This window comes from Phytophthora infestans, genomic scaffold (assembly GCF_000142945.1).
Source record: "Phytophthora infestans T30-4 supercont1.17 genomic scaffold, whole genome shotgun sequence".
NCBI lineage: Eukaryota > Oomycota > Peronosporomycetes > Peronosporales > Peronosporaceae > Phytophthora > Phytophthora infestans.
In genome coordinates this window covers 2,436,071-2,459,826 of record NW_003303742.1, presented here as the reverse complement: position 1 = coordinate 2,459,826, position 23,756 = coordinate 2,436,071, and the positions used below count along the sequence as shown (strand labels likewise).

Genomic DNA, 23,756 nt, shown 5'->3' with positions numbered 1-23,756 from the left:
GTGTAGGTGAGCTGCATTGCAGGCATTGTTCCAGACACCATACAGTCCACAACTGGAAGGACGTCTGCCTTAGATTCCAGACACGGAGGGTCCAGTCGAGGCAGAATGAGAGCGACTGTTAATACTCAAGTTTTATAATCCCGACGTGACCATGGAAAATCACCATCTCAACTGTGGATTGTGGTGCGTTTCTGAGTGTGACGAAAGAGGCGTGTGCCGTCTGGACTGAGCGGATAGCTGCGCGGATGTACTTCACTAGTATAACCAGCAATTGCAATCACCGGACGGCCAATGATGTTGGTACACAGTGCAAATGGGTAACGTGTTCTTTTCAAGGTTTGTCTTGCAGCCTTCACAGCACATTGTGGCAGTAAAGTCAGTGGATGAGCCAACGAGACTGCAACGCCTCTCGTGGCAATAAGACCGACGGCGTCAGCGTGTATAAACGAACAGGAGGCGGGTAGCTTTGGCAATACTAACAGTAGATTGACATCAACAACGCAGCATGTCTCGAAAAAAATATTTGCTGTACAATATCTATCAGGCACTTTGCTGCTCTGTCTTCTTCTCTTCGTCACTAACAGCGGCCATGACACGCTTTACTTCTTCGCCAACTTCATTTACGCCGAGTGCACGTTCCAGGATTCCTGCAGATTTCCGTTCACGTCGCTTGGGTGGCTTTGGATTATCGTGGATACTTTCGATATGATGTTTCAGAACTGTCTTGTAGCCGAACCGAGCCGTACAACCGTCGCGCGGACACGCAAAGCGCTTTGACTTGCGTTTGTCGTGCACTGCGTTATAGTGCGCCATCAAGTTCGATTTACGCGTGTAAGCCTTGTCGCAACCGTCCATTGGACACGTATACTGTTTGCGCTCATCCAGTGACTCGAAATGAGTGCGCAGATGTACTCGCAGATACTGTTTTCGAGTAAAAGTCTGGTCGCACACAAGACACAGATGTGCTGGTGTCTCCTTGGCTTTAGCATCGTCCACAGCATCTTCTCCGTCCTCATTACCATGCTCGTTTTGCTTGTGAGTCTTCAATTCCTCTTCATCAAAGCATATTTCGCCACAATCGCAGACGTACACTTGGGTATCTGCATCTTTATTAGCTTCATGCTTCCTCTGGTGGCGTGTTAACCAGAATCTTTTAAGAAAGCGCTCGCCACAGTCCTCACACTCGAAAGGCAATACACCAGTGTGGACGTACGAATGAGCTTGAAGCTCACTCTTCTTCTTGAACCCTTTAAGACACTCGCTGCATTCGAATGGCAGATTCACGTTCCGATGTGAGCGCTTCATGTGTCTCGTTAGGCCATGATTGTATGTAAATCTAGCCTGACACAGCTCGCACTTGTATGGCTTACGTTCCTCCAGTGATTGAGTCGACCCTCGAACGTGGACTGTCTCGACGTGACGCGTTAGATGCTCTCTCTTCGAATAGCGTTTATCGCAGCATTTGTATTGACAAGCGAACGGACGGTGTCGCGTGCTTTGACTGTGTGTGACTAGCGCAGTTAAGAACTGGAAATGTTCGCCACATTCTGCACATTCGACATAGACGTTTTCGTTCTTGACGATTTCTGTGGTGCTCTCGTCTTTGCTTTTCATTGGCACGTCTGAAGCAACATTTTTATCGCATATTTTACACACCTTCACGGATACATTTGGAGCTCCATCTAGGCGTCGACGCTTGGCTGGTCTCGAAGCAGAGGCCGAAGGAGTAGCGGGCTCTGACGGGAGCAGCACACGCACTGCTGACATGCTACGACCGAACCACTGGTGGTGGCGTTTGCCACACTAATTAAACGCGTTTCACTGTGTCATTTGTGTCATACAGTACTAGCAAGGTGGGATAAATATTTGGTTCATTTCTACAAAAATGATACCAAAAAGAGGATTATAAATGTTTGGCTCATTAAATATTTACGCAAAATGCAGATGCCATAGCACATATGATGTGATTGCACACCAAAGAACCATGATACATGCTCGGTACAAATTTTCGAAAATTTGAAAGTTATGTGATTCATTGAACAGGACCAAAATGGCAAATTTGGTCGGAATTCACAATTCTAATATTTATACTTCAATAAGTCCCGGTGATTCGTTTGACAACATGGTGCAGATGGCGAAAGCACTCGTCGGCACTGGCGCGGCGCTGTCGCCGCGAGCGTTGGCCAAGCTGCAGGTGCAAGTGCAGGCCATGGTGCGCTGTCTCAACTGCCCCGGCGGACCTTGGTACGAGTAGCAGCCGCGTTCTCCAACGTTAATTGACTGGCTGTGCGGCTCACATTATACAAAGGGATGTGGGTGTTATGCTTACGACAGACACGCATGTGCAGAAGCTTAATCGCAGATTCCGCAAGAAGGACAAGCCCACGGATATCCTATCTTTCCCTTTCCACAAAGTAGGAGTACACACCCAGGCTGCATTGGGCAACAAAAAACTCACTTCGACTGCTACTGTAATTATGGCGACGGAAGGTGCGCGCGCCCGGGCGATTCCCGCGTATAAGGGCCCGGGAGGAGCGATACCTAGGAGACATCTACATCAGCCCGGCATACGTGCAGCGTCAGTGCGAAGATCCGCAGCTCGAAGAGATCACAACGCTGGAAGAGCGACTACCGGTGCTAATGGCACACGGACTCTGCCACTTGTTGGGGTAAGAACAGCCACGATGGTAACGAGGAGGTTTTTTGTCGACTGATGACATTGTGGCGATGCGAGACAGCTACGACCACGAGATGGACGACGACTACGAGCGCATGCAAGGGGCCGAGAACTATATTCTGAATCGCTACCGTCACTTCCTACCAACTATTTACAACGTCGACTGAAAGTGATCCGTAGACGCCGTGGCAACTCAATAGATTGTTGCTCTATCAGTGCACCGAGTACCTGTGACCAACTCAAGCACTCGTAAATGAAAAAGACGGAGAAGTGATGCTCTAATTCCGGCCCTCCACCATGTCGTACACCACGCTCGTCGCCGTCTTCATGATCATTGTCGTAAAACTGGCGTGCAGAAGACGCGCCAAGAACCCCGTGGTGCCAAAGGCAAGCACCTGGTTCAGACCACCGGCACGGTATTGTTGTCGGAATAATTCCACCACCGGCACCTTGACGCCAGCCTTGGATGCCTGCTGGATCTGTGCCACTAACACGTCCATGGGCAACGTCAACGCTGCGCTGAACACACCGCCAATCAGCGACGAGAACACCTGCTCGCTCGTCGTGAGCACACGGTCCGGGTCGTTGCGCTTGTATACGATGTTCTCGGCTTGGACGGAGAAGAAAAAGCGCGAGGACCAGTCAGCAACACGCTTCACCGAAAACATGCCGGAGCCCTTCATAAGCGCAGCGACGCCTTCCTTTTGTATAACCTTGAGACCAATACGCATGGAGCGCGACATAGTCTCGAGCGGCGTCATTTGCTCACGGAAAATGGGATCCGTCATGACGCGTGTCTTGAGCAGCAGCGTTGGGCTGAGCACAAAGCCCTGGAAGCCACCACCGATACCACCGGCAATGACCTCGGCTGTGCCTTTGCTGATCTTGTCCGTCTTGACCATAGGGTTGAGTGACGTGCGGGCGACGGAGTGACCCCAAGCGAAGACAGATCCCTTGGCCACTCCCTGCAGGGCTCCCCATGGGAAGAACCCGTCCCAAACACCCACGACGCCCTTGGCGTGCATGATCTCCTTGGTCAGATGCACGTACGAAAACTGTGGCCTGGTCTGCTTCATGATCTTGATGAACTCCAGGTAGTGACCCAGCGCGAACTCGTACGCGAGGCACACGCCGGCACCGACAAGCAGCTTCACGCCAGCCCTCTCGGGTTTGTGCTCAGATTTGGCGCTGAGGGCCAGCGGTCTGTACGCATGGGGACCGCTAAGCATGAGAGGGTGGAAGGCCCCGGCCTGGCGGTTCTTCTGCCACAGAGCGGAGCCAGACACGGAGCTGTAGAGCGCAGGGCCGAGCATTGGAGCTTCCGGGCAAGTTGGACAATGGACTCTCCAGGGGAAGCTAAGTCACTTTTCAAAGATCGGCTGCACAGATACTTGGAATTTGTATTAATTTTTGCGGAAAAGATTGCATCAATACAGCCACCACGACGTGGTCCACGTGTTTCTCTGCCAACTTTTAATACGTGTATGAGCAATCGCTGCGAGAATATCTCGAGCGGCAGATCCCGAAGGCGACCCAGGGCGGCGCACGACGCACCCAAGTGACCATCCCATACAATGCATGCCGACCTATTCTCTAGATTTTATATCCAGAGTTTTAGGGGGCGAGTTCTCTGCATTTTACATGTATCCGTAGTCCATCTATTGATATCTATGGATGATAATCTAGCTATTTCCTATACCCTGTCATAACCGTTTTGTATCGTTTGAGTGCTCAGCTAAAGTAGCTAGATAAAAAACGCTACCTTTGCACAAATAATACTCTCTCCGTTTCAGATTACTTGACCAAATTAAAGTTGTTCGAGCTTGCTGACAAAACTTTGGTCGAGACCAAATACAAAACGCACATAAAAATAATCAGTGCGATTAAGCACTCCAAACCATATATTTTAGATGTTCTTAATTCACACTATATTTATTATAACCTAGCAGAAAACAAGAAAAATTGAATCAGGATTTAATGTACAAATAGGAGGCTGAGGTTTCATTTATTCATCAAATTTTCAAGTAATTTGAAACACGATGTGATCAAGTAATCTGAAAGGGAGGGTAGTGTACTATGCACGTAGGTTGACCCATCTACCAAAGATGAAGACAAACTACCTTGCCAGGCTTGTATGCGATGAAACGATATTGTAACCTGCCAGAAACTATTAATCCAAGCCGCACACGCAGCATTACAGCTAATATCTTTTTTTGCGCGACAATAACCAGATCTTTGCGTCGGATTGAGGCGAGAGCGAGCATATTTTAGTTAGGTGTCCATTATTAGTCGGACACGGGGTACGTTTAGTAGTGCGCTGCAGATGTAACAAAGATATCTCGGCACTGGTATCTGCGGCAGTCTGTGGAGACGACGAAGCGACCGATACGCAACCAGAAGTGATAGCGCAGCGTCACGTCTACGTGGATTCGTACGGGCAGCTAAATTTGACCTTTGCACTGCACACCACACTTTAAAAATCTCATTAAACTGTTCTCAAGATCTGTGAGCAGGAGGTGATAGTATCTCGTATTTGGTATATAATTTGAATTTTACAAGGGAGCATCAGTCATCAAAATTACTCCACCACCGCCGGGATGCCCGCGCTCACATCACTGTCGATTTACTCTCCATGCTGACGAGCAGCGCCTTCGTAGCTGTCCTGCTTGTTCGTAGTCATGGCGCTTGTCTTTGTGCTCCGTTACGACCTTCGCAACTAAATATATCTATGTAGAGGGTCTCGAGATCAAACACAGTTTCAAGGAAGCTGGCGCTTCCCTTGACCTTGGTAAATTGCTTGCTCTGAGGCAAAACCCAAACTGCCCACACTAGCTACTCTTTGCGTACATCTATCGCCCTCTAGCTACTGAATAGGATGTACACATCTCTCAATTATCTATGCCAGCTTGACCTCACGCTCTGTGCGGCCCAGTGCAGTGGCCAAGGCTTTTACTCCTATGCACAGCCACTGCAGAACGGCATCTTCGCCAGGCATCCCGAAAAATAAATAATCTCGGAAAAGTATTCATATTTGGGTACCAATAATTTATTTTAGGAAGAAGTCGTAGGTGTACCCGATATTTATGCTCAGTACTCTGAAAAATCAATACCTTATTTTCCCTCCCCCGTGACCATTCATCGCATTTATTCCTTACTGAAAGCTCTCTGTCGCATTTTCAAACCTGCTACCAGCCTCCCAACTTCTCCTATATTCCCAGTCGCCACAATGACCGACAACCTGCTCTCTGCGCCGCCCACAAGGCCCACCTTCTCGCCCAGGCAAATCGCCACCTTCTTCTTCTCGCCCTGCGCTGATGAAGAAGGTGTGCCAACGGGTGTGTATGCGTGCAAGTATTGTGGGAAGTGTCGCAAGCTCAGGCCGAAGACGGGCTACTCTAACCTGGTCTCGCATGCTCGGACTGCGCACCCGGACTTCGAGAGCGCCGTGCGTGACGAGAAGGCATCCAATCGTTATCCCTGGCTGCGTTGGGTCATCACGGTCAACCTGCCGCTCTCATTCTGCGAGTCGAATGAGACCCGACGGTAAGTATTTCGGTATTTTATTTTAATATTTGTATTTGCACTCTAACTAATTTTTTACATAGGTATACAAAGCTTAACCGCATCTCCGAGGAGACACTGACAGCTATCATGGAGGCGGTGATAAAGGCCGTGGAGAAGGCTATTGGGGACGAGATTCTGAGAACTCTGGTCTCGTTCTCGACGGTTGGACCCACGGTACGGAACGCTATTTGGCGGTCTATGCATGCTACGAAACCTCGGCGGGCTTGCAGCTCCCACTTTTGTCGCTAGCCCCTGTGATGGATGAGCCCGACGACCAACTCAATGCGGATGGCCATCTCACGGCAATCAAGCGATTTCTGTCTTTCTTTGGTAAGTCAGTGTCCGGCTGTCTATTTTTAGTCGGTGACAACTGCGCGGTAAACAAACGGCTGGCCGATTTGCTTGGTGTGCCGCTTGTCGGTTGCACAAGTCACCGACTAAATCTTGCCGTGCGGGACTTCTTGGAGCCCAGCGAGGACGACCTCGAGGCGGTACAGCAGCTTATGCGTAAGCTTCGCACTCTTAAGCAGGCGGCGAAATTACGGTATGTTGAGAATCTGACTGTATAAGGCTTTTATGCAGTAATACTAATGTATGTGTAAACCATTTTGCAAATTTACAAAAACAGCACCAAAACACCACTTCGGGCGGTTCTGCGACAGGATACACGCTGGTCATCGACTTTTTCGATGCTGAAACGGGTACTTTCGCTTTGAGAGTTTATTTCCGCCGACGATGACGAGCTCGCTGACTATCTACAATCGCGGACAGCGCACCGGAAGCTTGCCGCGCTACTCGCCAGCCTGGAGGATGTAGAGTCAGTCTCCAAGCGTTTACAAGCTAACGGGCTCACCTTGCTCGATGCACGAGATCTGTTTGACGGTCTGAATGAAATTCAGCCGTCATTTGCGAAGTACATCGGTAAGTTAGCAAGATTTTGCCTATTTCAACTTTTACCTGACATTTTGTTTCTCTAACTGTTATTTTGTGTGCTTGGTATAGCCCCCGACGCTAATATCGTTCATTCGCCCGACTTTGAGAAGGCTGTGGTAAAAGTTTTGGCAGGCCACACTGCCCTACTCACTGATGCCGAAAATGCCACGTTAGAGCCGTTTAAGCGTCGAGCTAGTATGGCCTCGGTGTGTGAGCGTGCTGCGGTGACCAAGGAAGGATTCGCTGAGCGAATTCTCAAGCGCCGCAAAGCTCCTGCTGCACTGGCGACATACATGCTGTTGGGGGCGATTCCGCCGACTTCCAACATTGTAGAGCGATTGTTCAGTATGGCACGTGCAGTTCTGCGTCACGAGCGCCACCGGCTGTCGCCTATTATGCTTGAGATGATTCTGTTCTTGAAGGTGAACAGCTCTCGCTGGGATGTAGCAACTGTCGAGCAGTGCCTTTGGGAAAGCTACTGATGACTAGCATGGTCGCAATAACTTACTGTGCTACTGCTTTGTTTCCAGTTATTTATTTTCTATTCTTTGTCTGTGAGCGCAAATACTTATTTTTCTTTCCAACTTGCAATAGATCTATATCGTATTTTCGGGATGCCTGATCTTCGGACACTCCAGATTTAATGATATTATCCTAACTACGAATGTGCAATGGGCTAGCTTTACCCAGCCACTACAGTGGGCGGTAGTAGGGATCTTCTGATTGACAGTGACAGATGCCGATAACAACCATCAAGTGACGATTGGAGTTCAGAATTGCTGGTCCGAGCTGGTAATAAATGCAGGGTATGTATTTCCGAGTATATAGAGTATGTATACATAGAGTACAGACAAAGAGTCAGTTAGTCAGTCTAGATTTTGCTTAGTGGAAAGGAATCTAGTTGGCAGAAGCTTTATGGAGTGCCAGCTCCCCCAGTTGTGTGTCTACTTAAAAGACCTACTACAGAATGCTGTAATTTCTTACTGATCTACTTACGTACTGCTTACCCGTGTTCTCGACCCGGAAAGGCGCAGTTCTGCAACGTACTATATTAACTGTACAAATCACAGCTCGTGCAAAAATCCGTGGAGAGATAAGAGCAGTCTCGTGATCAGTTTGTGACGGAGAAGCACGCGTATCACTACACCACGAAAAAACGGTGTTTCTGTATATACCTGTCAAGCATAGCAACGAGTGGAGGACATCGATGAGAGTATGGAAAAGGTGACTCCTATTAGGGCGTGTTCGCGTTGTGCCTGAAGATGGAGATGATCGCATCTCACAAAATACGTCGAGCAATTGATTGGCCAAAAACCATTTGCTACAATTGCACAGCTGGAGACTAGAGGTGATATCCTTCTCCACCTATTGGAGGTGGAGACAGGAGACGGAGATAGAGACGAGAGGCTCACAATTTGTAATGGAGGAGAATATTGAAAAAGTTATGCAAGCTGTGTGTGCTGCAGAAGGACAAGCGGCTGTACTACTAGTCACCGACGACGAGCCCGCCACTACGGAAGGGCCAAGGGAGGTTCTTACGGTCTCTTCGCTTAAGTTTGAGCCCACGCTTCAATCTGCAGCCTACTCCAGCTGGTTTGAAGACAGTGATGTATAATGTAGCGCTACACTTATACACAGTACTTTTGACTTGCACTGGGTAACATCTACCTCGAAGCCACCCATACGGTGAGTCTCAGCAGCTAGGTAATCCCACGCAGCACTAAGGTGCTTTTATTCTTAGCTCCATCAAACAACCCCTTCAGGATGTCGAATCGCAATCTGAGCAGCACCTCAGCCGCCTTTACTGTCCACGCAAATTGGTGCTTTGCCTCATTCCTGCCTTGATTCCTGCGGCGTGGTGCATGGTGGTACGAGTGTATACCGGTATGGTAGCTGCGTCGTCTTCTGGTTGAGTAGCGTCTCCAGAGCCTAGCTGCATCATTCTTCGTTCTACATGAGAGCGTGGAGATGAGGAGTGACTTCTCGGTTCTAGCTCCGTGAGTGCCAAGCGCTTTGTGTCCACACATGGTCTCGGCACCTGATTGGTTTAGAGTGCACCTGGAGAAGGATACGTAGCGATGCAGCTGGAGGTGGAGATCATAAGACATCACAACCATCTCCATCCCAAGGCACAACGCGAACACGTCCTTAGGCGTGCATGGGAAAATTATGGAGTACGAGATTACAAAACAGCAAGTCCAAAATAAGTAATATTGCATTACTAATTAACTGCCTGCTTAAAAAAAACTGGTTTATTAGATCTAGGACAAAGTCAGAGTCTGGTGCAGCACAAATATTCATCTCAGTTTAATTAATACCTTTTCTTGTCGTTCTGAGGCTTACGCATGTTGTGGCACTGAATGAAGGCTAGCATTACACAGCGAAACTAATTCGGAATAATGATCCACTGCCTCCGCACTTTTCTTCTTACATTGCAAGGAAAAATTGGGAGCGCGGCTTCTTTAAAAACTAAACCGTAATAAATAGAAGCAACCTTCTATCGTCATATCGTATTGAAAAATCAATTTTTTCCTTCCCCTTACCCTGATAATTATCTACCTACTGAGTCTAATGGTCAACTCGGTCTGCCGCTTGCAAAAAGCAGTATGTGCGAGAAATATTTATTTGGTTTTCAGTGATAGACTGGCGGCTACGTATAGCTCATCGATAGGGCGTCCAGGAAACGTGAGTAGCTATACTAATAAATATTGCGTGTAGTTTTTTCCTAACTACATTTAAGAAGGAGAATACATTTAATCGTTTCTAAGCACAAGGAGCGTTTCTAACATGGCGACCTGTCGACCACCTCAGAGTGTTAAGACCTTCAGAACGTTCCCCTTACTGGTATTGTGCTTTGCAGATTGAGTGCCCCTCCGTTTTATAGCGTAGATCGAGCATGGACGGAGCATAAAACCTACCATAAAATGAGATGAGAAGAGGCAGGCATCAATTTTATCTATCCATCTGCTTCTCCTTCATTTCTAGTTCATAAGGAGTAAAAAAGTGATCAAATTAATGTGATTGGGAGTTTTGATTGGACAACAAAAGCGTTTTTTTTACTCAATATCACTTTAATTTAATGGCCTTCTCTTGGTCATTAAAAAAGCGATGAAGGGCGCATCAAAGAGGGTAGCAGTGACAATGACAGTAATATTGGCGCGTGTGTGAGCGACAAGCATCGCTGGCCATCTGAGCCAGACGGTTCTCTATGCAGACGAAGGTCTGGTTTCGGGATCTACGTGAGCCCGCTTTCGCTAAGAATGATCTGGCGTAGCCATTACGGTGGCTAGAGTAGATTCCATAACAACCAACGCTACTGGAAGGCCAAGTTTGCGTTTGTTACGCATGTCGTCATGCCACACCGCTTCATTCGGAGCTGCTTCTGAGCGTTCAGGATCGTCAATTACCTGGTCGCTGCAATTATCGCGACTCTCATCAATGTACAGGTCACCGCCGTAGCTCAGGCCCTCATCTTCATCGCTTGCCAGCCTCGATAATCTTCCCCGGCAACGCTGCCATCGTCACTTCCCTCCATTTCAGCTGAACCGTCTTGTATCTCGGCCAAAGGTACACCACTTTGTACAAAAAACTGGTTCCAAAACCCCTTTTTGTCACCGAGATACTGCAGAAGCAATGGCCAGTTGCTAGAATAGCTGATCGATTTTTCAGCAGTCCCCGTGGTGACTTTATCTGCCTTGATTTGGCCGAAAAGTGACTTCACAACGTTGAATTTGTTTCTAATTTGACCAACTGAGGTATTGGCGGTGTGCTTCTCGCGGATCTGTGCATGGCAAATATTACCTAAGAAATGCCCATAAGTCGTGATACGAAGATGGAGTAGTGTTTGCATACGTGCGTTAGTTCAGGTAAGGCGCGAGGGGGGGGGCATCCGAGCTGTTACAATGGCGAGGCAGCTGGGGGAATGCAAAACAAGCGGTAACCGGTAAATAAATAGGTATTGTGATCGGTACGAACTCGAACGACACATCGCTTTAATTGATCTTTTTGGTCGTTAATTCGATTACATCCTCACTTAGACTCTCTTTTAATGGACTAAAACTATATTTTGGCTAAGCCCCGCCAGCTCCGAGATTTGTTTTAAAATGGACTATAACTTTTGCTCTACCTAAGCTTTTTGAGTAAAGTGCAGACGCTCAGCTCTACGATGATCTGTGTAACTTCATTTGGAGGTTAAATAGCTAACGATCATTTCGTTTCGAATTACCTTTTCAAAACGACAAACATGGTCGATTTACAGGATATCGATGTGAATTTGATAGTAGATCGATACCAAGCGGTCGATTTGGCTGCCGTCACCCAATCTATCAGCCAGTCTAGCTTAATTGATTTGTACTTTTCAGATTTAACAAAACGGCCTCTATTTATTATAAAGCGAGCATCAGGCGGCCAGATCGAGTGATTTGTTTTGGGTCAAACTCTCCGCAGGCGCAATTCGTGTTTGGATCAACTCATACGCAACTTGCTCATATTTTGACCAATAACAAGACTACTTGCCGCATACGTCGGATTTGGTTCTCTACAGCCTTCCGTTGCGACACTTGCGCAGCCTTGTCCTGGAATCATTGTTGTGAGAAAGATAGCAAGTCGGAGGCACCGAGATCTTTGGTAGTGCTGCTTTTGTGTCCAAGCTGAACAATCGCGAGTAGGTACGGGTGCCCAAGCGTGTCATCTGCACCTGCACCACCCACTGACATGTATCCTGCAGATTTCGCTCTCGTTCGAAGAGAAGCAGACTGCGAAGCCGCCACTGCTCTAACGTGCTTTGGTACCGGTACATGATGTGTGAGGAGGATTTTACAACAAAATTTAAATCTATACAAGTACGGAAAGTTTGTGGCGTGACAGGGGCGAGCTATTGGTGTGTACAGTATGTGAATGACGCTCATCACGGTGCGCCATGAGCACGACAGAAAAATAAGCTACAATTGACGAGTCATCTGATGAAGATGATATCTTGAAGCACCTAGACGTTGCCCTCCGACGCAAGCAGCAGGAAGAGCAACAGCGTACGTACAGGGTCAACACGAAACGCAAAAAGGGACCGTACGCATTTCCTGTAGCCCGTGAGATCCGACGTTCAAATACCGCTGGGCACAGGAGCTTCGGAAGGCATTAGGTGCCGAGGGTCTAGACGAAAGTGCGACTAATACTGGTTCAGAATATTTCCGGAGAGTAGATACATATTTGAGATTTATTAAACACTACAGGAGGTCATGGGAACCCGTGATGAATCCTTTCCTGACAGCTCGCGCGACAGTATCAAGCCCCACCTTACATCATCGAGTTGGAGAATATTTCGTGCTTCTCGCGGCATACATTGCTACTTTGATCACAATGGATATCCCAGTGCTTGGGTTGCTACTTGCAAGGATTGCATACGTAAAGATAACCTTCCTAGGTTTCCTATCACAAATGACTTTTGGGTTGGAAGATTGTCGAAGCATATTGATGACCTCACTTTGCCAGACTACTTCATTACTCAGCTTGTGAGTATGACGATCATCACGCGGGTGATGCAAGGTGGGCTTCATCGTTGCATTTGGTCGAATGTCTTGACTTATGATTGCTCGCCGAGACCACCCATCACATTAGAAAACAGATCATATACCTTCTTCACGTGCACGTCCCACGAAATGTGCCCCAGTCTAGATTGCCTCACACAAGAAACCGAGGGTGACTTCACCCTCGAGACCTACGATCATCATACTCAACCCCAGGCGGCTTCATCAAGTATTCGGATCGGCATAGCTCGGTCGCTTCGCCCGGAAATCGACAATTTGCTACAAGGGGGAGCGGTCCTGATGCGTGCCTCTCAATTTTGCGCGTCCGATATGCAAGTCAATCCGGAATTTAGGAAATCTCCCTACTCACTCGCAGCTGAAATAGAGGAAGCAGTACATAACCCGGTCGAATAGCAATATATATTCGACGCTTTAATACATATATTTTTTTGTTTTTAGTATATTTGCATTGAAGCGTTAAAGTCATAACTTTTTTACGATGTAGAAAATGCAATTTCAAACTATGCAGCATTGGCAGCTTCGGCTGGGCCTCGAGAGTGCTTGGACCTGGAAATTTTTCTGGGTTGCCACGAATCGTTCATTGGACGCACGGACACGACAACCTTTATAAAGACGGACCCCGACTTTCAAATAATCTGCTGGTTCTACGTTGTTTCACCTACGGGGAGAGCAACGAGGCAATGGCCGTTGTAGCTACAGCAAGATTGCTATTCCGTTATGTGGTATGCGCGATTCGTGGGCAAGCCGCTGGAGATGACGTTCTTGGTGCTGTTGACGGAACCTAAAAATTGCACTACGTCGGGTGGACATAAGTGGACGTTAACACGTATGGCATTCGACTTGATGGACGTGAATACCGCTATTCGCTTGTGCCATTTACATACATGTTCGTGAAGTCCGAAACCATTATAAGCAACAGAGCGTTGTTTTCGTCAGTCCGCACTGGGGTCCTGAACTTCTTCCCTATGGATTTGAACCTAGCATTTGAATTCCTGGATCATTCTGACGCTATCGCTGTGTTGTTTTCAAAATGGTGCGTCTGAGTTATTCCGAAGCAAACCTAACTTGATTTCACTATGTATTATCAAGAAAAACTGACTTTTGTGCATGGATGTATGACATTTCATACAATGACTGATTTTTATACTGGGGAAGTTTAGGTTTGAAACGTGTGTCGCAGGCTATGTATTCTACACAAAGCTGTCGCACCCAGCACTGATGTCAGCGGCTCGTTCGCAGCACTTACCAAGACACAAGCCGCCGAGTCCGCCGAGTCCGCCGATCCTGTCGCGCTGCGCAGCACCTATCCGCCAGTCTCGCTTCGCTGCCCCAGTCCAACGGCTGCGCTGTGCCCCGCTACTCCTGGTCTCACGGTGCTGCGCTCCCCTGCCCTCTGGTCCCGCTGTGCTCCATTGCTCCAGTCCGCCGGTTCACTTCGCCGCGTTAACTTTGTTCGGCGTCCGGTGTCCGCTCCCTGGCTAGAAGCTGTTTAGCTACGTGGCGAACGGTAATATGACGTTCAATTATATTGACGAGCTACACAGTACTGCTGCTACAAGATATTACGGGCCCGATCGATATAATCTTGCAGAGGTCTACAAAAAAGGCCCCAAGGTCTATGGATCGATATATTACGAGCCAGTTATCGTGGGAAGAAGCTGTAAGGAGTGAATCACCTGCTTTGGTATACCGACAGGCATGTAGCGATGTGGCTGGCTGTCGGAGGTACCATAAAATTCCAGCCGATACCGAGCACCTCTACGACATTTTGATGACGGTTAACATTCCGCTAAATGTCCGAGAGGGAGTGAACAAACAATGGCTAGAAAGTAGAACAAGTCCCCCGGACCAACTATTCATCGACCTACCAGGATATTACTCTAAACTTTATATTCCATCAAGCCAAGGTTATATTTTCGAGCTGAATTCTGGTTTCAAGTCGACAACCGAGAAACACCCGTGCATGTGGATCATGGACGCGACGTGTCCTACATTCCTCCAAGCGCTCGGCACTGCTCTAAGATTTGGGTTTTCTTTCCACCCAAACACAACCGCACCGGTGCTTTCAAGTTGGGGGAATAAAAAGAAATCCTTTAATCGAATGGTGGGGGGCCATTTTTGGAGAAGCTTTAATAACTGAAAAGGTTCGGATCGACTCGTTTACCTACGCCACTAAATCGCCTCTGGATCCCGATCCAAGTAATGTGTCCGTCTTGGCCAATCAAAACGTGAAGAGGTAGGTTGGTCTCTAAGCCCCACGTTTGACGTATCTGGTCGGAGGAGCGGAGGAAATATGTATACCCCCTTACAAATTCAGGATGTGGGCATATCACACGCATATTATCATTCTATACGACCAGTGCAATCATTGCAGTACAATGGCCTCGAATAGCGCTTCCTGAATGCTACTAAAGCGCTAAAATAGCTACCAGGCTGTCGCTGTGAGCTCGCTTTTTTAAACTTGCAGCCCAACATTTTGCAAGGGGATCCAATAATAATAGGAGAGGGTGAAAGCATACGTCAATTAAATGTACATGTATTGCATTGTTTAATACTCGCTAGCAGCTGCGGTCCGACAGACACGATAGCCTTGGATCTTGACATTTCGCCACACCACGCTCGCCATATCCCCACTGACAGCCTCGTCACTCATCGTGGCTGTGAGTGTCGACGACAGTTCGCTGCCTCCAAAGTCAACTAGCTCGCAGCCCACCCATCCACTCTGTCTACAAGCGCGCCCTTCAGATCGCTACCTCCTGCCGCTGCCTTCAGCTGGAATTATGCCCGAGTTCCCATGCTGTCTGCCTGCAGCCCGTCACACTCAAGTACCACAGGGCGGTTATCACAACAGTGGTAATTTTGTTCTTGCCTCCGCTGCGCACTTGCAGCTGGTCGCTCGTCATCCGCTCAGCGTAATGGTTGCCTCTCGCTCCAGGCCCCCTCGCAGTCCTCCTCGCATGCTGCACGCTGCACTCCTCTCTTCAGCTTTCCTTCCTCCCGGCTTCCCACCCTTGTCCCCCATTCCCGGCTTCCTCACCCTCGACCTCATCCCGGCTTCCCCACCCTCGTCCTCCTCGTCCCCGTCGTCCTCCCACGCTGCCCTTCCCTGACGCCTCCTCGCTTACCCTTTGCCACTCGCCACCCCTCGTTAAGTGAATTCTTAATGTAGCCCACAGCAAATAGTGTAATTATTTATTTATCGTTTTTGAGAGAGAAATACAAATCATGTACCATACCTGGATTTATTCGACCTTCGACCGGCTCCGACCTGTACCAAAACTAGGGAACATCATATCATTTGAGCTGTTAAAACAAATATATTAATTTATACCTTGTGTTGTGGGCCATACATTAGGTGCTGTGGGCCACACTCGGTCACACACTTCATTTTCACACAAGCGAGCAGAGGTGTCGGCGAGGCGGCGTGGTGGCGTGGCGGCGTGGGGGTGGTGGAGAGCGGCTGGACGCGAGCGCCAGTAGACTAGAGGTGAGAAGTGTCAGCAGGCGGGTGAAGAGGAGCGGTAGCATGCGGCTAGCGGCGTGGATCAGCTTGAGGCTTGCCCGGCAGGGCGGCCGGCAGGCTGCCTGTTAGGGTGTCGTCACATCATGCTCTCCTGGGCCCCGCCAATCCAAAGCGCCGGCGCCAGGCCTCTGCTGATCCCTCGAGTGCGAGAGCTGGCTGTTTGATGCGCACACGCTTTCATCAACCTGCTCCACAAGTTTAACTCACTCACTTTTTGAATTGAATTGATTTAGACTCAAACGTTTGCCGTGTATACTGTCTTGCTACCTTCAGGCAGCAACGTTTTGATTTTTTTTCTAAACGACGATGCGCTGAAGCGAGCCGATATTGGAATCGTGCAGATCTTCTCCACATCACAAAGTCGAAGCTCATTCCCTTTCATAAACTCATCTGCTACTCGTTTCATGAAGTAGATTGCGAAGACACCACAGTCGTCGGAGTTTTTTTCATCAGATTTGTGTTAACGCCACGGACGCTAAATTCAGTCGGCTTCCTCTCAGGATATGTCAGCTTCATTTCTTCATCGAAGTAGCCGCACAAAATCTTTTGTACAGTTTTAACCTTTGTAATACCGTATGAGTCAGCGTGAACCATGCAACGCTTTAGATGTTCGACAGCGAGAACTGGATTTTGAGCGACTGCAAACGTCCAGTGTGATCCCATAAAAATTGGGATGATGAGCTGGTCATATTTATCGTAAGGAAACGAAGCGGTGATCCCACAAATGGATGGGTGAGCCTCCGACATATTCCGACCCATATTCTTAAGCGCAGAAAATTTATTTCCAAATACATTCGCGTCCAAAACATAAATTCTTCCGTACGCAGGAATGTGCTCCCTAATGTAGTATGTAATAACCACGTCATTAAGCCACCTTTCAGAGTCCAACGTCTCAATATTCTTTTCCTGAACGACGAGGCGCATTTGGTTTCTGCCTGGTGCAAAAAAATGTAGTCTGTGTCTTGCGCACGACTTGAGACGTCACAACAAATTATGCGCTATCATCTACTTCGTCATCGTTATTAAGTAGTGAAACAATGTCAGATGGAGCAGTCGCCGGGTCAGACTGCGCAACGGGATTTTCCAACAGTTCGGCTGGCATTTCAAGCGGTGACTCGGAAATGTCTATTGACGGCTTGTCACCACCAAAATCCACGATTGGCAAATCACAATTAATCACACCAGGGAATGCTGGTTCGTCCACAATTTTCTCCACTCTTTGGAACTCACTGTTCTTCGTCTCAGGTGGTGTCTGCCGAAAATTATGAAGAGCAACGTGACCCACAAGGTTGTGGCGCCTCAAAACCCAAGACAGCCACTGCCGTTGAGCCCATACGACAATCTCTTGAACTCAGAAATTCTTTGGTCACAGTCTTGAAGAATAACACTACGAGTCAATTTAGAGTCACAATCACTGAACAACTTGATCATGTTAACAATTTCCTTTTCAAATTCACAAGTTTTGGGTGTGGGGCCGGGATTGACCGCAATGCCGCTGTCAATTCGAGAATAAAGCTGGTCTTGTTTTGCGACCCACCCGAGCAAGGTTGTTCGGGTTATATTCAGCTGACGCGACGCTTCCGAAGTACTCCAGCCTTGTACGTCCATGTGCGCTAGGGCCTCCACTTTCTGCAAGTCGGAAAACGGACGTGCATAGTTCATCTGCCCGTTTTGAACTGTGTAAATCGCAACTTGAATGGTGTGGACGGGTTACACGACAGGGTTGTACGGGCTACACGACACCACGTGAGGATTTCGTGGCGTGTACCCAGGTTACTCGACACCCTTTGTATGGGTTGTACGGGCTACACGACACCACTGGGCTAGCAAACCAGTACGGCCACTACGGTTTTATCAGGGTGGTTGTGGTGCTGAAACAGGGTGCGCATTTTCGCAGTACAAACGTGTACGAAATTCTCTACATTTGTTACGGTAACTAATGCTTGTGTCTCACGATGTTGCAGCTACTGGTTGAAGGGGGTCCTGTCTATCTGGATCTTAAACAGCGCCAGCATTAACCAGACGCTGGTAGCGCGTGATCATGTCGTTTAATTCTCCAGTAGCGTGGACGCCATGAAGGTTCTTTCGAACAGCAGTGGACCCACGTGACATGATATTGCGCTGACGAAGGAAGGTAATTACCGCCGTCTCAGCCTGCCTTTCTCTCGCCAAAACTTGCTTACGATAGTCGCATGCGCTTGGATTAGGGGAGAAGCCGTCCCCAAGAAACAATTTCAGGTATCCGACGAGCTGCCTCGCGCTTGATCGTTGTTGTTTGGATGCAGCGGTAAGAGAACGGGGTTCTTGAGCGTACCAAACGTATCATGTCGCGTGCAGGTAGGTCACAGAAGTCCGTCGACGCTTGGTTGGCTTGGCTGGGTCGGGTTCAGGATCATGCTGACGTTTGATGCTTAAACGTTGCTGCACAGCACCTACCTTCGCTTCTAGAAGATCCATGCGCTCATCCTGCCTCTTAACGTGCAGAACGAACTGGTCAATGATACGGCGCTGGTGTTCAATGATATCACATTCTTGTCTTGGTCGCCGGTTCGATGTGGGATTTATGTCTTCCTTGTCTTCTGGCAGACGTGTTTTCGTAGCAATATTCTGAGCAGCCAGGTGGGACGACCAAACCAATAAGTCTGCGCGTGATGACCCTGCCAGAACTACGCTTGCTTCGATGCGTTTTACAGCTGGTACATCAGGATTAAGATGATTAGCCGGGGATAATGCAGCAACAGGTAACCTGTTAGAGCGTCCAGAACATGGTGGCTCACGTTATATTGGGCTCGTTCTAGCTTCAGGTACGTCGCGAAGAGATACTGCTGAGCGGCTGCGGTTTTTTCTGTGTGTGTGCATCAAAAGACTTCAAGTCCTTCAAAGGTACCTTCGCTTCTGTGCTGTATCCGCTGAGGGCCCTGCTTACCTTGTGATCCTCGTGGCTTGTGTTGAAGATGTGGTTAAACCCCTTGTTTGCTGTACTCATGTTCCAGGCACCACGGTCGAAAATCCAGCGATGCGTGAGGCCGTCACAACCGTTGACGTGCTGCGCTCCGCCTTGGCAAAACGAATGAGAAGAGAGGGCGACCTCGATACCAGCGGCGACAGCGATTCGGTCAAGAACTCTGTTGACATGGGAGTAAATGGTGGGCGTCTTCCCAGTCACGACTGCTCCGCCCGCCGCAGCAGCCACAGCGCCAAGTGCAGCGTAGTCGTCAGGATGGTCGAGTACCTCCAGGAGCGGCGTCGCGGGGGACAAGGAGACAGAGGCTTCGACAGGAAGCGACGGCAGATTATCGAGCAAGTCGACGCACGGAGCGTATTGCACCAAGAGTACCAGAGCCATAGCGTACACCGGGCATGTGATGAAGTCTTCGTCGGGAAACAGCGACAAGCCTTGCTCCTCAGAAGTCTTGAGCCGAATGAAGCGCACGAACGGGATGTCTGCGGCGTCAATGGTGAGGTTCTGCTTCTGGACGAGGGAGAAATCGGAAGCGCGTCCAAACAGGTACCACAGCATACATAGTAGCGCTGCATCTTTATAGTCGCTTGAGGTAGTCGCATTCTGATACAAGTGTAGCACCATTTTTCGCAAACCTGCCTTCGTGCATGGTGGCGCCTTGCTCACTACCTTGCCCACTACCTTGCCGTCTCTTTTATACAAAAGTTCTCCAGCGACTTCCCCATACTTAGCAACTTTGCCTCGACAATGTGCCGCTGCGTGGGGAAGAGCTCGAACAGCCACATCTTAGTCTGTCTATATTACTGCATGGTAGTGTTGCGGGCAAGCTGTTTACCCTTCTTGCCTTCGTTAAAGGCAAGATACATGCCAAACATATCCAATATAGACACAAATGATTTTCCACTATCATCTTTCGCAGTGAAGCTCCTGACATACTCAAAGTCTACAGACTCACTCTTTACAAAAGCCTTGAACGTTGCGATGGCGGTTGCCTTAGCTCGTTTTGTGTTTCCAGGCTTAAGCTCGTCCAGTCCCATCCTGTCGGATGTATTGCAAACATGCAAGTGGTACGTCCGCCACTTAGTTTTTGAATAGGCATACACATATTTTTTCGTATCCTTCCGACCCGATACCTGGTTTAAATGACCCTACCCCTACGCAATTTTATTAGTGGAAATACACGTAACACTGTATTTCCATTGCTACAATAATTTCAAATTCCGTAATAGGCTGTTCAGGAGCATACAAAACTTAAGTAAGGTCGGATAAGTGATGATATTCATCCTTTGGTTTGGTACAGGTCCTATAAGGTCGGAGGTCGGATAAATTTAGGTATGGAAGGGCGGGAGTGGAATAGAGCAAACTACGGAAAGGAAAAAAAGTAACTTCCTGGTAAAACTATCGTCTCCGGAAGCAACAGTTCAAGCAAGCAAAGCAGCTGAAGGTAAATGGGACAAGAAGAAACGCCTTGCTCAGAAATTAAAAGCTGCTAGATAGGCAAAGAAGTGAAAAAGTTTGGAGTAGGCTCCTATAGCAAATATATGTTGATAAATCTCATATAATTTTACAGAATGTCTGCAGCCCCAGCTCCAGCTAAGTGCTCTAGTATTCTCTAAAGCCACACTTGTTATCTATGTCATACATTTGACAAAGTGATTTACATAGCCAGATAGTTTTATTGTTGAGGCAGCGTCAATTGACATTTCTGATTTTCTGCTTTACTTTTGCCGGACAAAATACAGCCCTAGTCGTAGTTTTGGGATATACGCAAACCAAAAACCAGATCCATTATCTACACCTGACCCTACACTATTTTTAAAGAGCAGTTGGCTTTAGGACAAATCTTGTCCTGATTGGTCAAACGCTATACAGTATCAGCATCACGATAGAGAGTAAAGTCTTTTTGGTTTAAAAAATACTGTGTAATATCGGTCAAAAACCGGTCCTTGACAATCGCTATACTTGATGTTTGTATCAATGGCTTCATCTTGACTTCACTAAAAAAAGCGTGGATACCGATATTTCTACCGACTTTGACAAAATGTGGGATAAACGAGCTGCGAATTTAGTCCGAAGCATAATCCGCGCCCGTTCCGGAGCAGTGCCAGTTGGCATCAAGTAGCAAGATTTCATTGTTTGGGCTGTTCTTTGGACCGATCGGTCGCCCCGGTGCTATTGTGTTAGCGCGCTTGCATCAGCGCGGCACGCAATTTGCGTTGGACAAGCGACCGTAGCACGCAGTTTATCGAGGTTGACCACCTGAGAATCACAAACGTAACTTACAATATGCTGACGACCCTATCTTCGATACGGTATCGACGATACTGAATCACAGGACACTGAGCTTGTTCTCAGACGCCTTCGTCGCACGACCTTTCCAGGTTTCCTTGCAAGCAGGGCCAAGCTGTGGTATCACCGCAGCCGTACCATCTACATCGGTCGACTACCACCCAGACGGCGTAGGGTGGATACGAAGCTTTTAGATACTTGCTCGATAAGGGCCCCAGCTACATGGCGTTCATTTAGCCAATTATGCTGAGTATGAATCATCGCCAGTCCTCAATGAAGGTAGCGTGCGCCAAGACGACCACCGACGTCAGTCCGATCTGAGTACGCCACATTGCGAGCTTCGACCACCTACGATCGTCGCTGGGCAGCATTTCTTTCTCCGTTGGCATCACTCTCACTTTTCAATTTGCAAGCACCCGTAGACCCAACGAACCATGAAGCCATCGACTACCGCTCTTACACTCATGGCCGCAGCTTTGGCGCTGTCGTCGTCGCTTATTCCGGCCCAACAAACTGGAACAAACACAAAGGAAGTGCACCCTCCTTTGACGTCCCAGCAATGCTCCAAGTCCGGTGGCTGTGTCACTGAGTCTACTTCGGTTGTGCTGGATGCCAACTGGCGCTGGCTGCACCAAGTGGGCGACTACAAGAACTGCTATAGCGGCAACCAGTGGGACACTACGCTGTGCTCTACGCCCGAGTCGTGTGCCAAGAACTGCGCTCTCGAAGGTGCAGACTACCAAGGCACGTACGGTATCACCACGTCGGCCAATGAGTTGCAGCTCAAGCTGGTCACTCAGACAGCGTACGGCGCGAACGTTGGCTCTCGCGTGTATCTGCTTGACGCTGCAGGCTCCGAGTACAAGCAGTTCAAGTTGCTGAACCAAGAGTTCACTCTCGACGTCGACGTTTCTAAGCTCCCGTGTGGCCTCAACGGCGCGCTCTACTTCGTCCAGATGGACGCCGATGGAGGCAGCGGACGCTTCCCGACTAACAAGGCTGGAGCTGGCTACGGTACGGGCTACTGTGACGCCCAGTGTCCGCACGACATCAAGTTCATCAACGGCGAGGCCAACACACTGGAATGGGGTGCCACAAGCCAGAATTCGGGTGGTGGCAAGTACGGCGCCTGTTGTGCAGAGCTCGACATCTGGGAGGCTAACAGCATGAGCAACGCCTTCACCTCGCACCCGTGCACTTCAGAGGGACAGTCGCGCTGCTCGAGTCCTGAGGAGTGTGGCAGTGGCGATGGCAACCGCTACAAGGGTGTGTGTGACAAGGACGGCTGCGACTTTAATCCGTTCCGTATGGGTAACGAGACCTTCTATGGCCCTGGCTCGCAGTTCACCATTGACGCCACTCGCAAGTTCACGATCGTCACGCAGTTTATCACCAGCGATAACACTGCAACCGGAGACCTGGTGGAGATCCGGCGCTTGTTCAAGCAGGACGACCGTGTGGAGTCGATGCCCAACAGCGTGTGGTCTGGCTTGAATGATGTCAACTCCATCACGGACTCCATGTGCGAGACGTCCAAGAAGGTGTTTGGTGATCAGGACGACCACGCTGCGAAGGGTGGACTTGTACGTATGGGAAAGCAAATGGCGAACGGCATGACGCTCGCCATGAGTCTGTGGTCGGACCATGCCGCGTACTGCCTCTGGCTCGACAGCAGCTACCCCGCTGAAGCTGATGCCTCCAAGCCTGGCGTAAAGCGCGGCTCGTGCCCGACGTCGGGTGGTCGTCCTGCTGAAGTAGAGGCGCAGCATCCGGATGCCACCGTCAAGTTCATGAACATTCGCGTCGGAGACATTGGATCCACGTACTAAGACACTTTTGCCAGGTATCTAAACCAAGTAGAAATAACGAAAAGTTATTCGCACGTCACAGATTTCCAACTTCAGCTTCAGCTAGATGTGGTCCACATTGAAAATCAAACAGCTTAAAGTTTGTAAGGCGTACTTAGTTTAAGATAAGATCTAGTGGGCAACTGACTGGCTGACGCGCGGCACAGTCAATTTGCCAACTCCATTTTCCATTTTGAGCAGCAGAGCACCTTTCCTTATCTCTTTTTACGTAGTATGAAGTTTCTGCCTCGACGCACCTCACAGAAGTTCACTCAGTTCTCCGTCCGAGCTGTTCTTTTTTTGGTGCTAAACCAACTCAGCTCGCCTGCTTTCACGCCGTGCCTCACTCCTCCGTGGCCGGTGTGCAACAATTGCGAGCTCACATACTCCAACAAAAGTGCTTTTTTTAGACAATTAC

General features: G+C 48.8%; 4 protein-coding genes across 4 annotated transcripts; 2 read left to right on the top strand and 2 right to left on the bottom strand.

Annotated features, from left to right (window-relative positions):
- Window positions 1-540: 540 nt before the first annotated feature.
- PITG_10209 (uncharacterized protein) lies at window positions 541-1,767 on the bottom strand (the record flags this gene model as incomplete). Its single annotated transcript, XM_002902684.1, has 2 exons — window positions 541-1,575; window positions 1,669-1,767. 2 exons carry the CDS (start codon window positions 1,765-1,767, stop codon window positions 541-543), a joined length of 1,134 nt encoding a protein of 377 aa, XP_002902730.1.
- A 355-nt stretch (window positions 1,768-2,122) lies between these two features.
- On the top strand, window positions 2,123-2,673 carry PITG_10208 (uncharacterized protein; the record flags this gene model as incomplete). The annotated part of the gene is made up of 3 exons (XM_002902683.1): window positions 2,123-2,244; window positions 2,309-2,414; window positions 2,491-2,673. The coding sequence occupies 3 exons, from the start codon at window positions 2,123-2,125 to the stop codon at window positions 2,671-2,673; spliced, it is 411 nt and encodes a 136-aa protein (XP_002902729.1).
- Window positions 2,674-2,955: 282 nt separating this feature from the next.
- PITG_10207 (Mitochondrial Carrier (MC) Family) lies at window positions 2,956-3,990 on the bottom strand (the record flags this gene model as incomplete). Its single annotated transcript, XM_002902682.1, has 1 exon — window positions 2,956-3,990. The coding sequence occupies one exon, from the start codon at window positions 3,988-3,990 to the stop codon at window positions 2,956-2,958; it is 1,035 nt and encodes a 344-aa protein (XP_002902728.1).
- Window positions 3,991-21,925: 17,935 nt separating this feature from the next.
- Window positions 21,926-23,320, top strand: PITG_10204 (exoglucanase 1, putative; the record flags this gene model as incomplete). The annotated part of the gene is made up of 1 exon (XM_002902681.1): window positions 21,926-23,320. One exon carries the CDS (start codon window positions 21,926-21,928, stop codon window positions 23,318-23,320), a length of 1,395 nt encoding a protein of 464 aa, XP_002902727.1.
- Window positions 23,321-23,756: the final 436 nt, after the last annotated feature.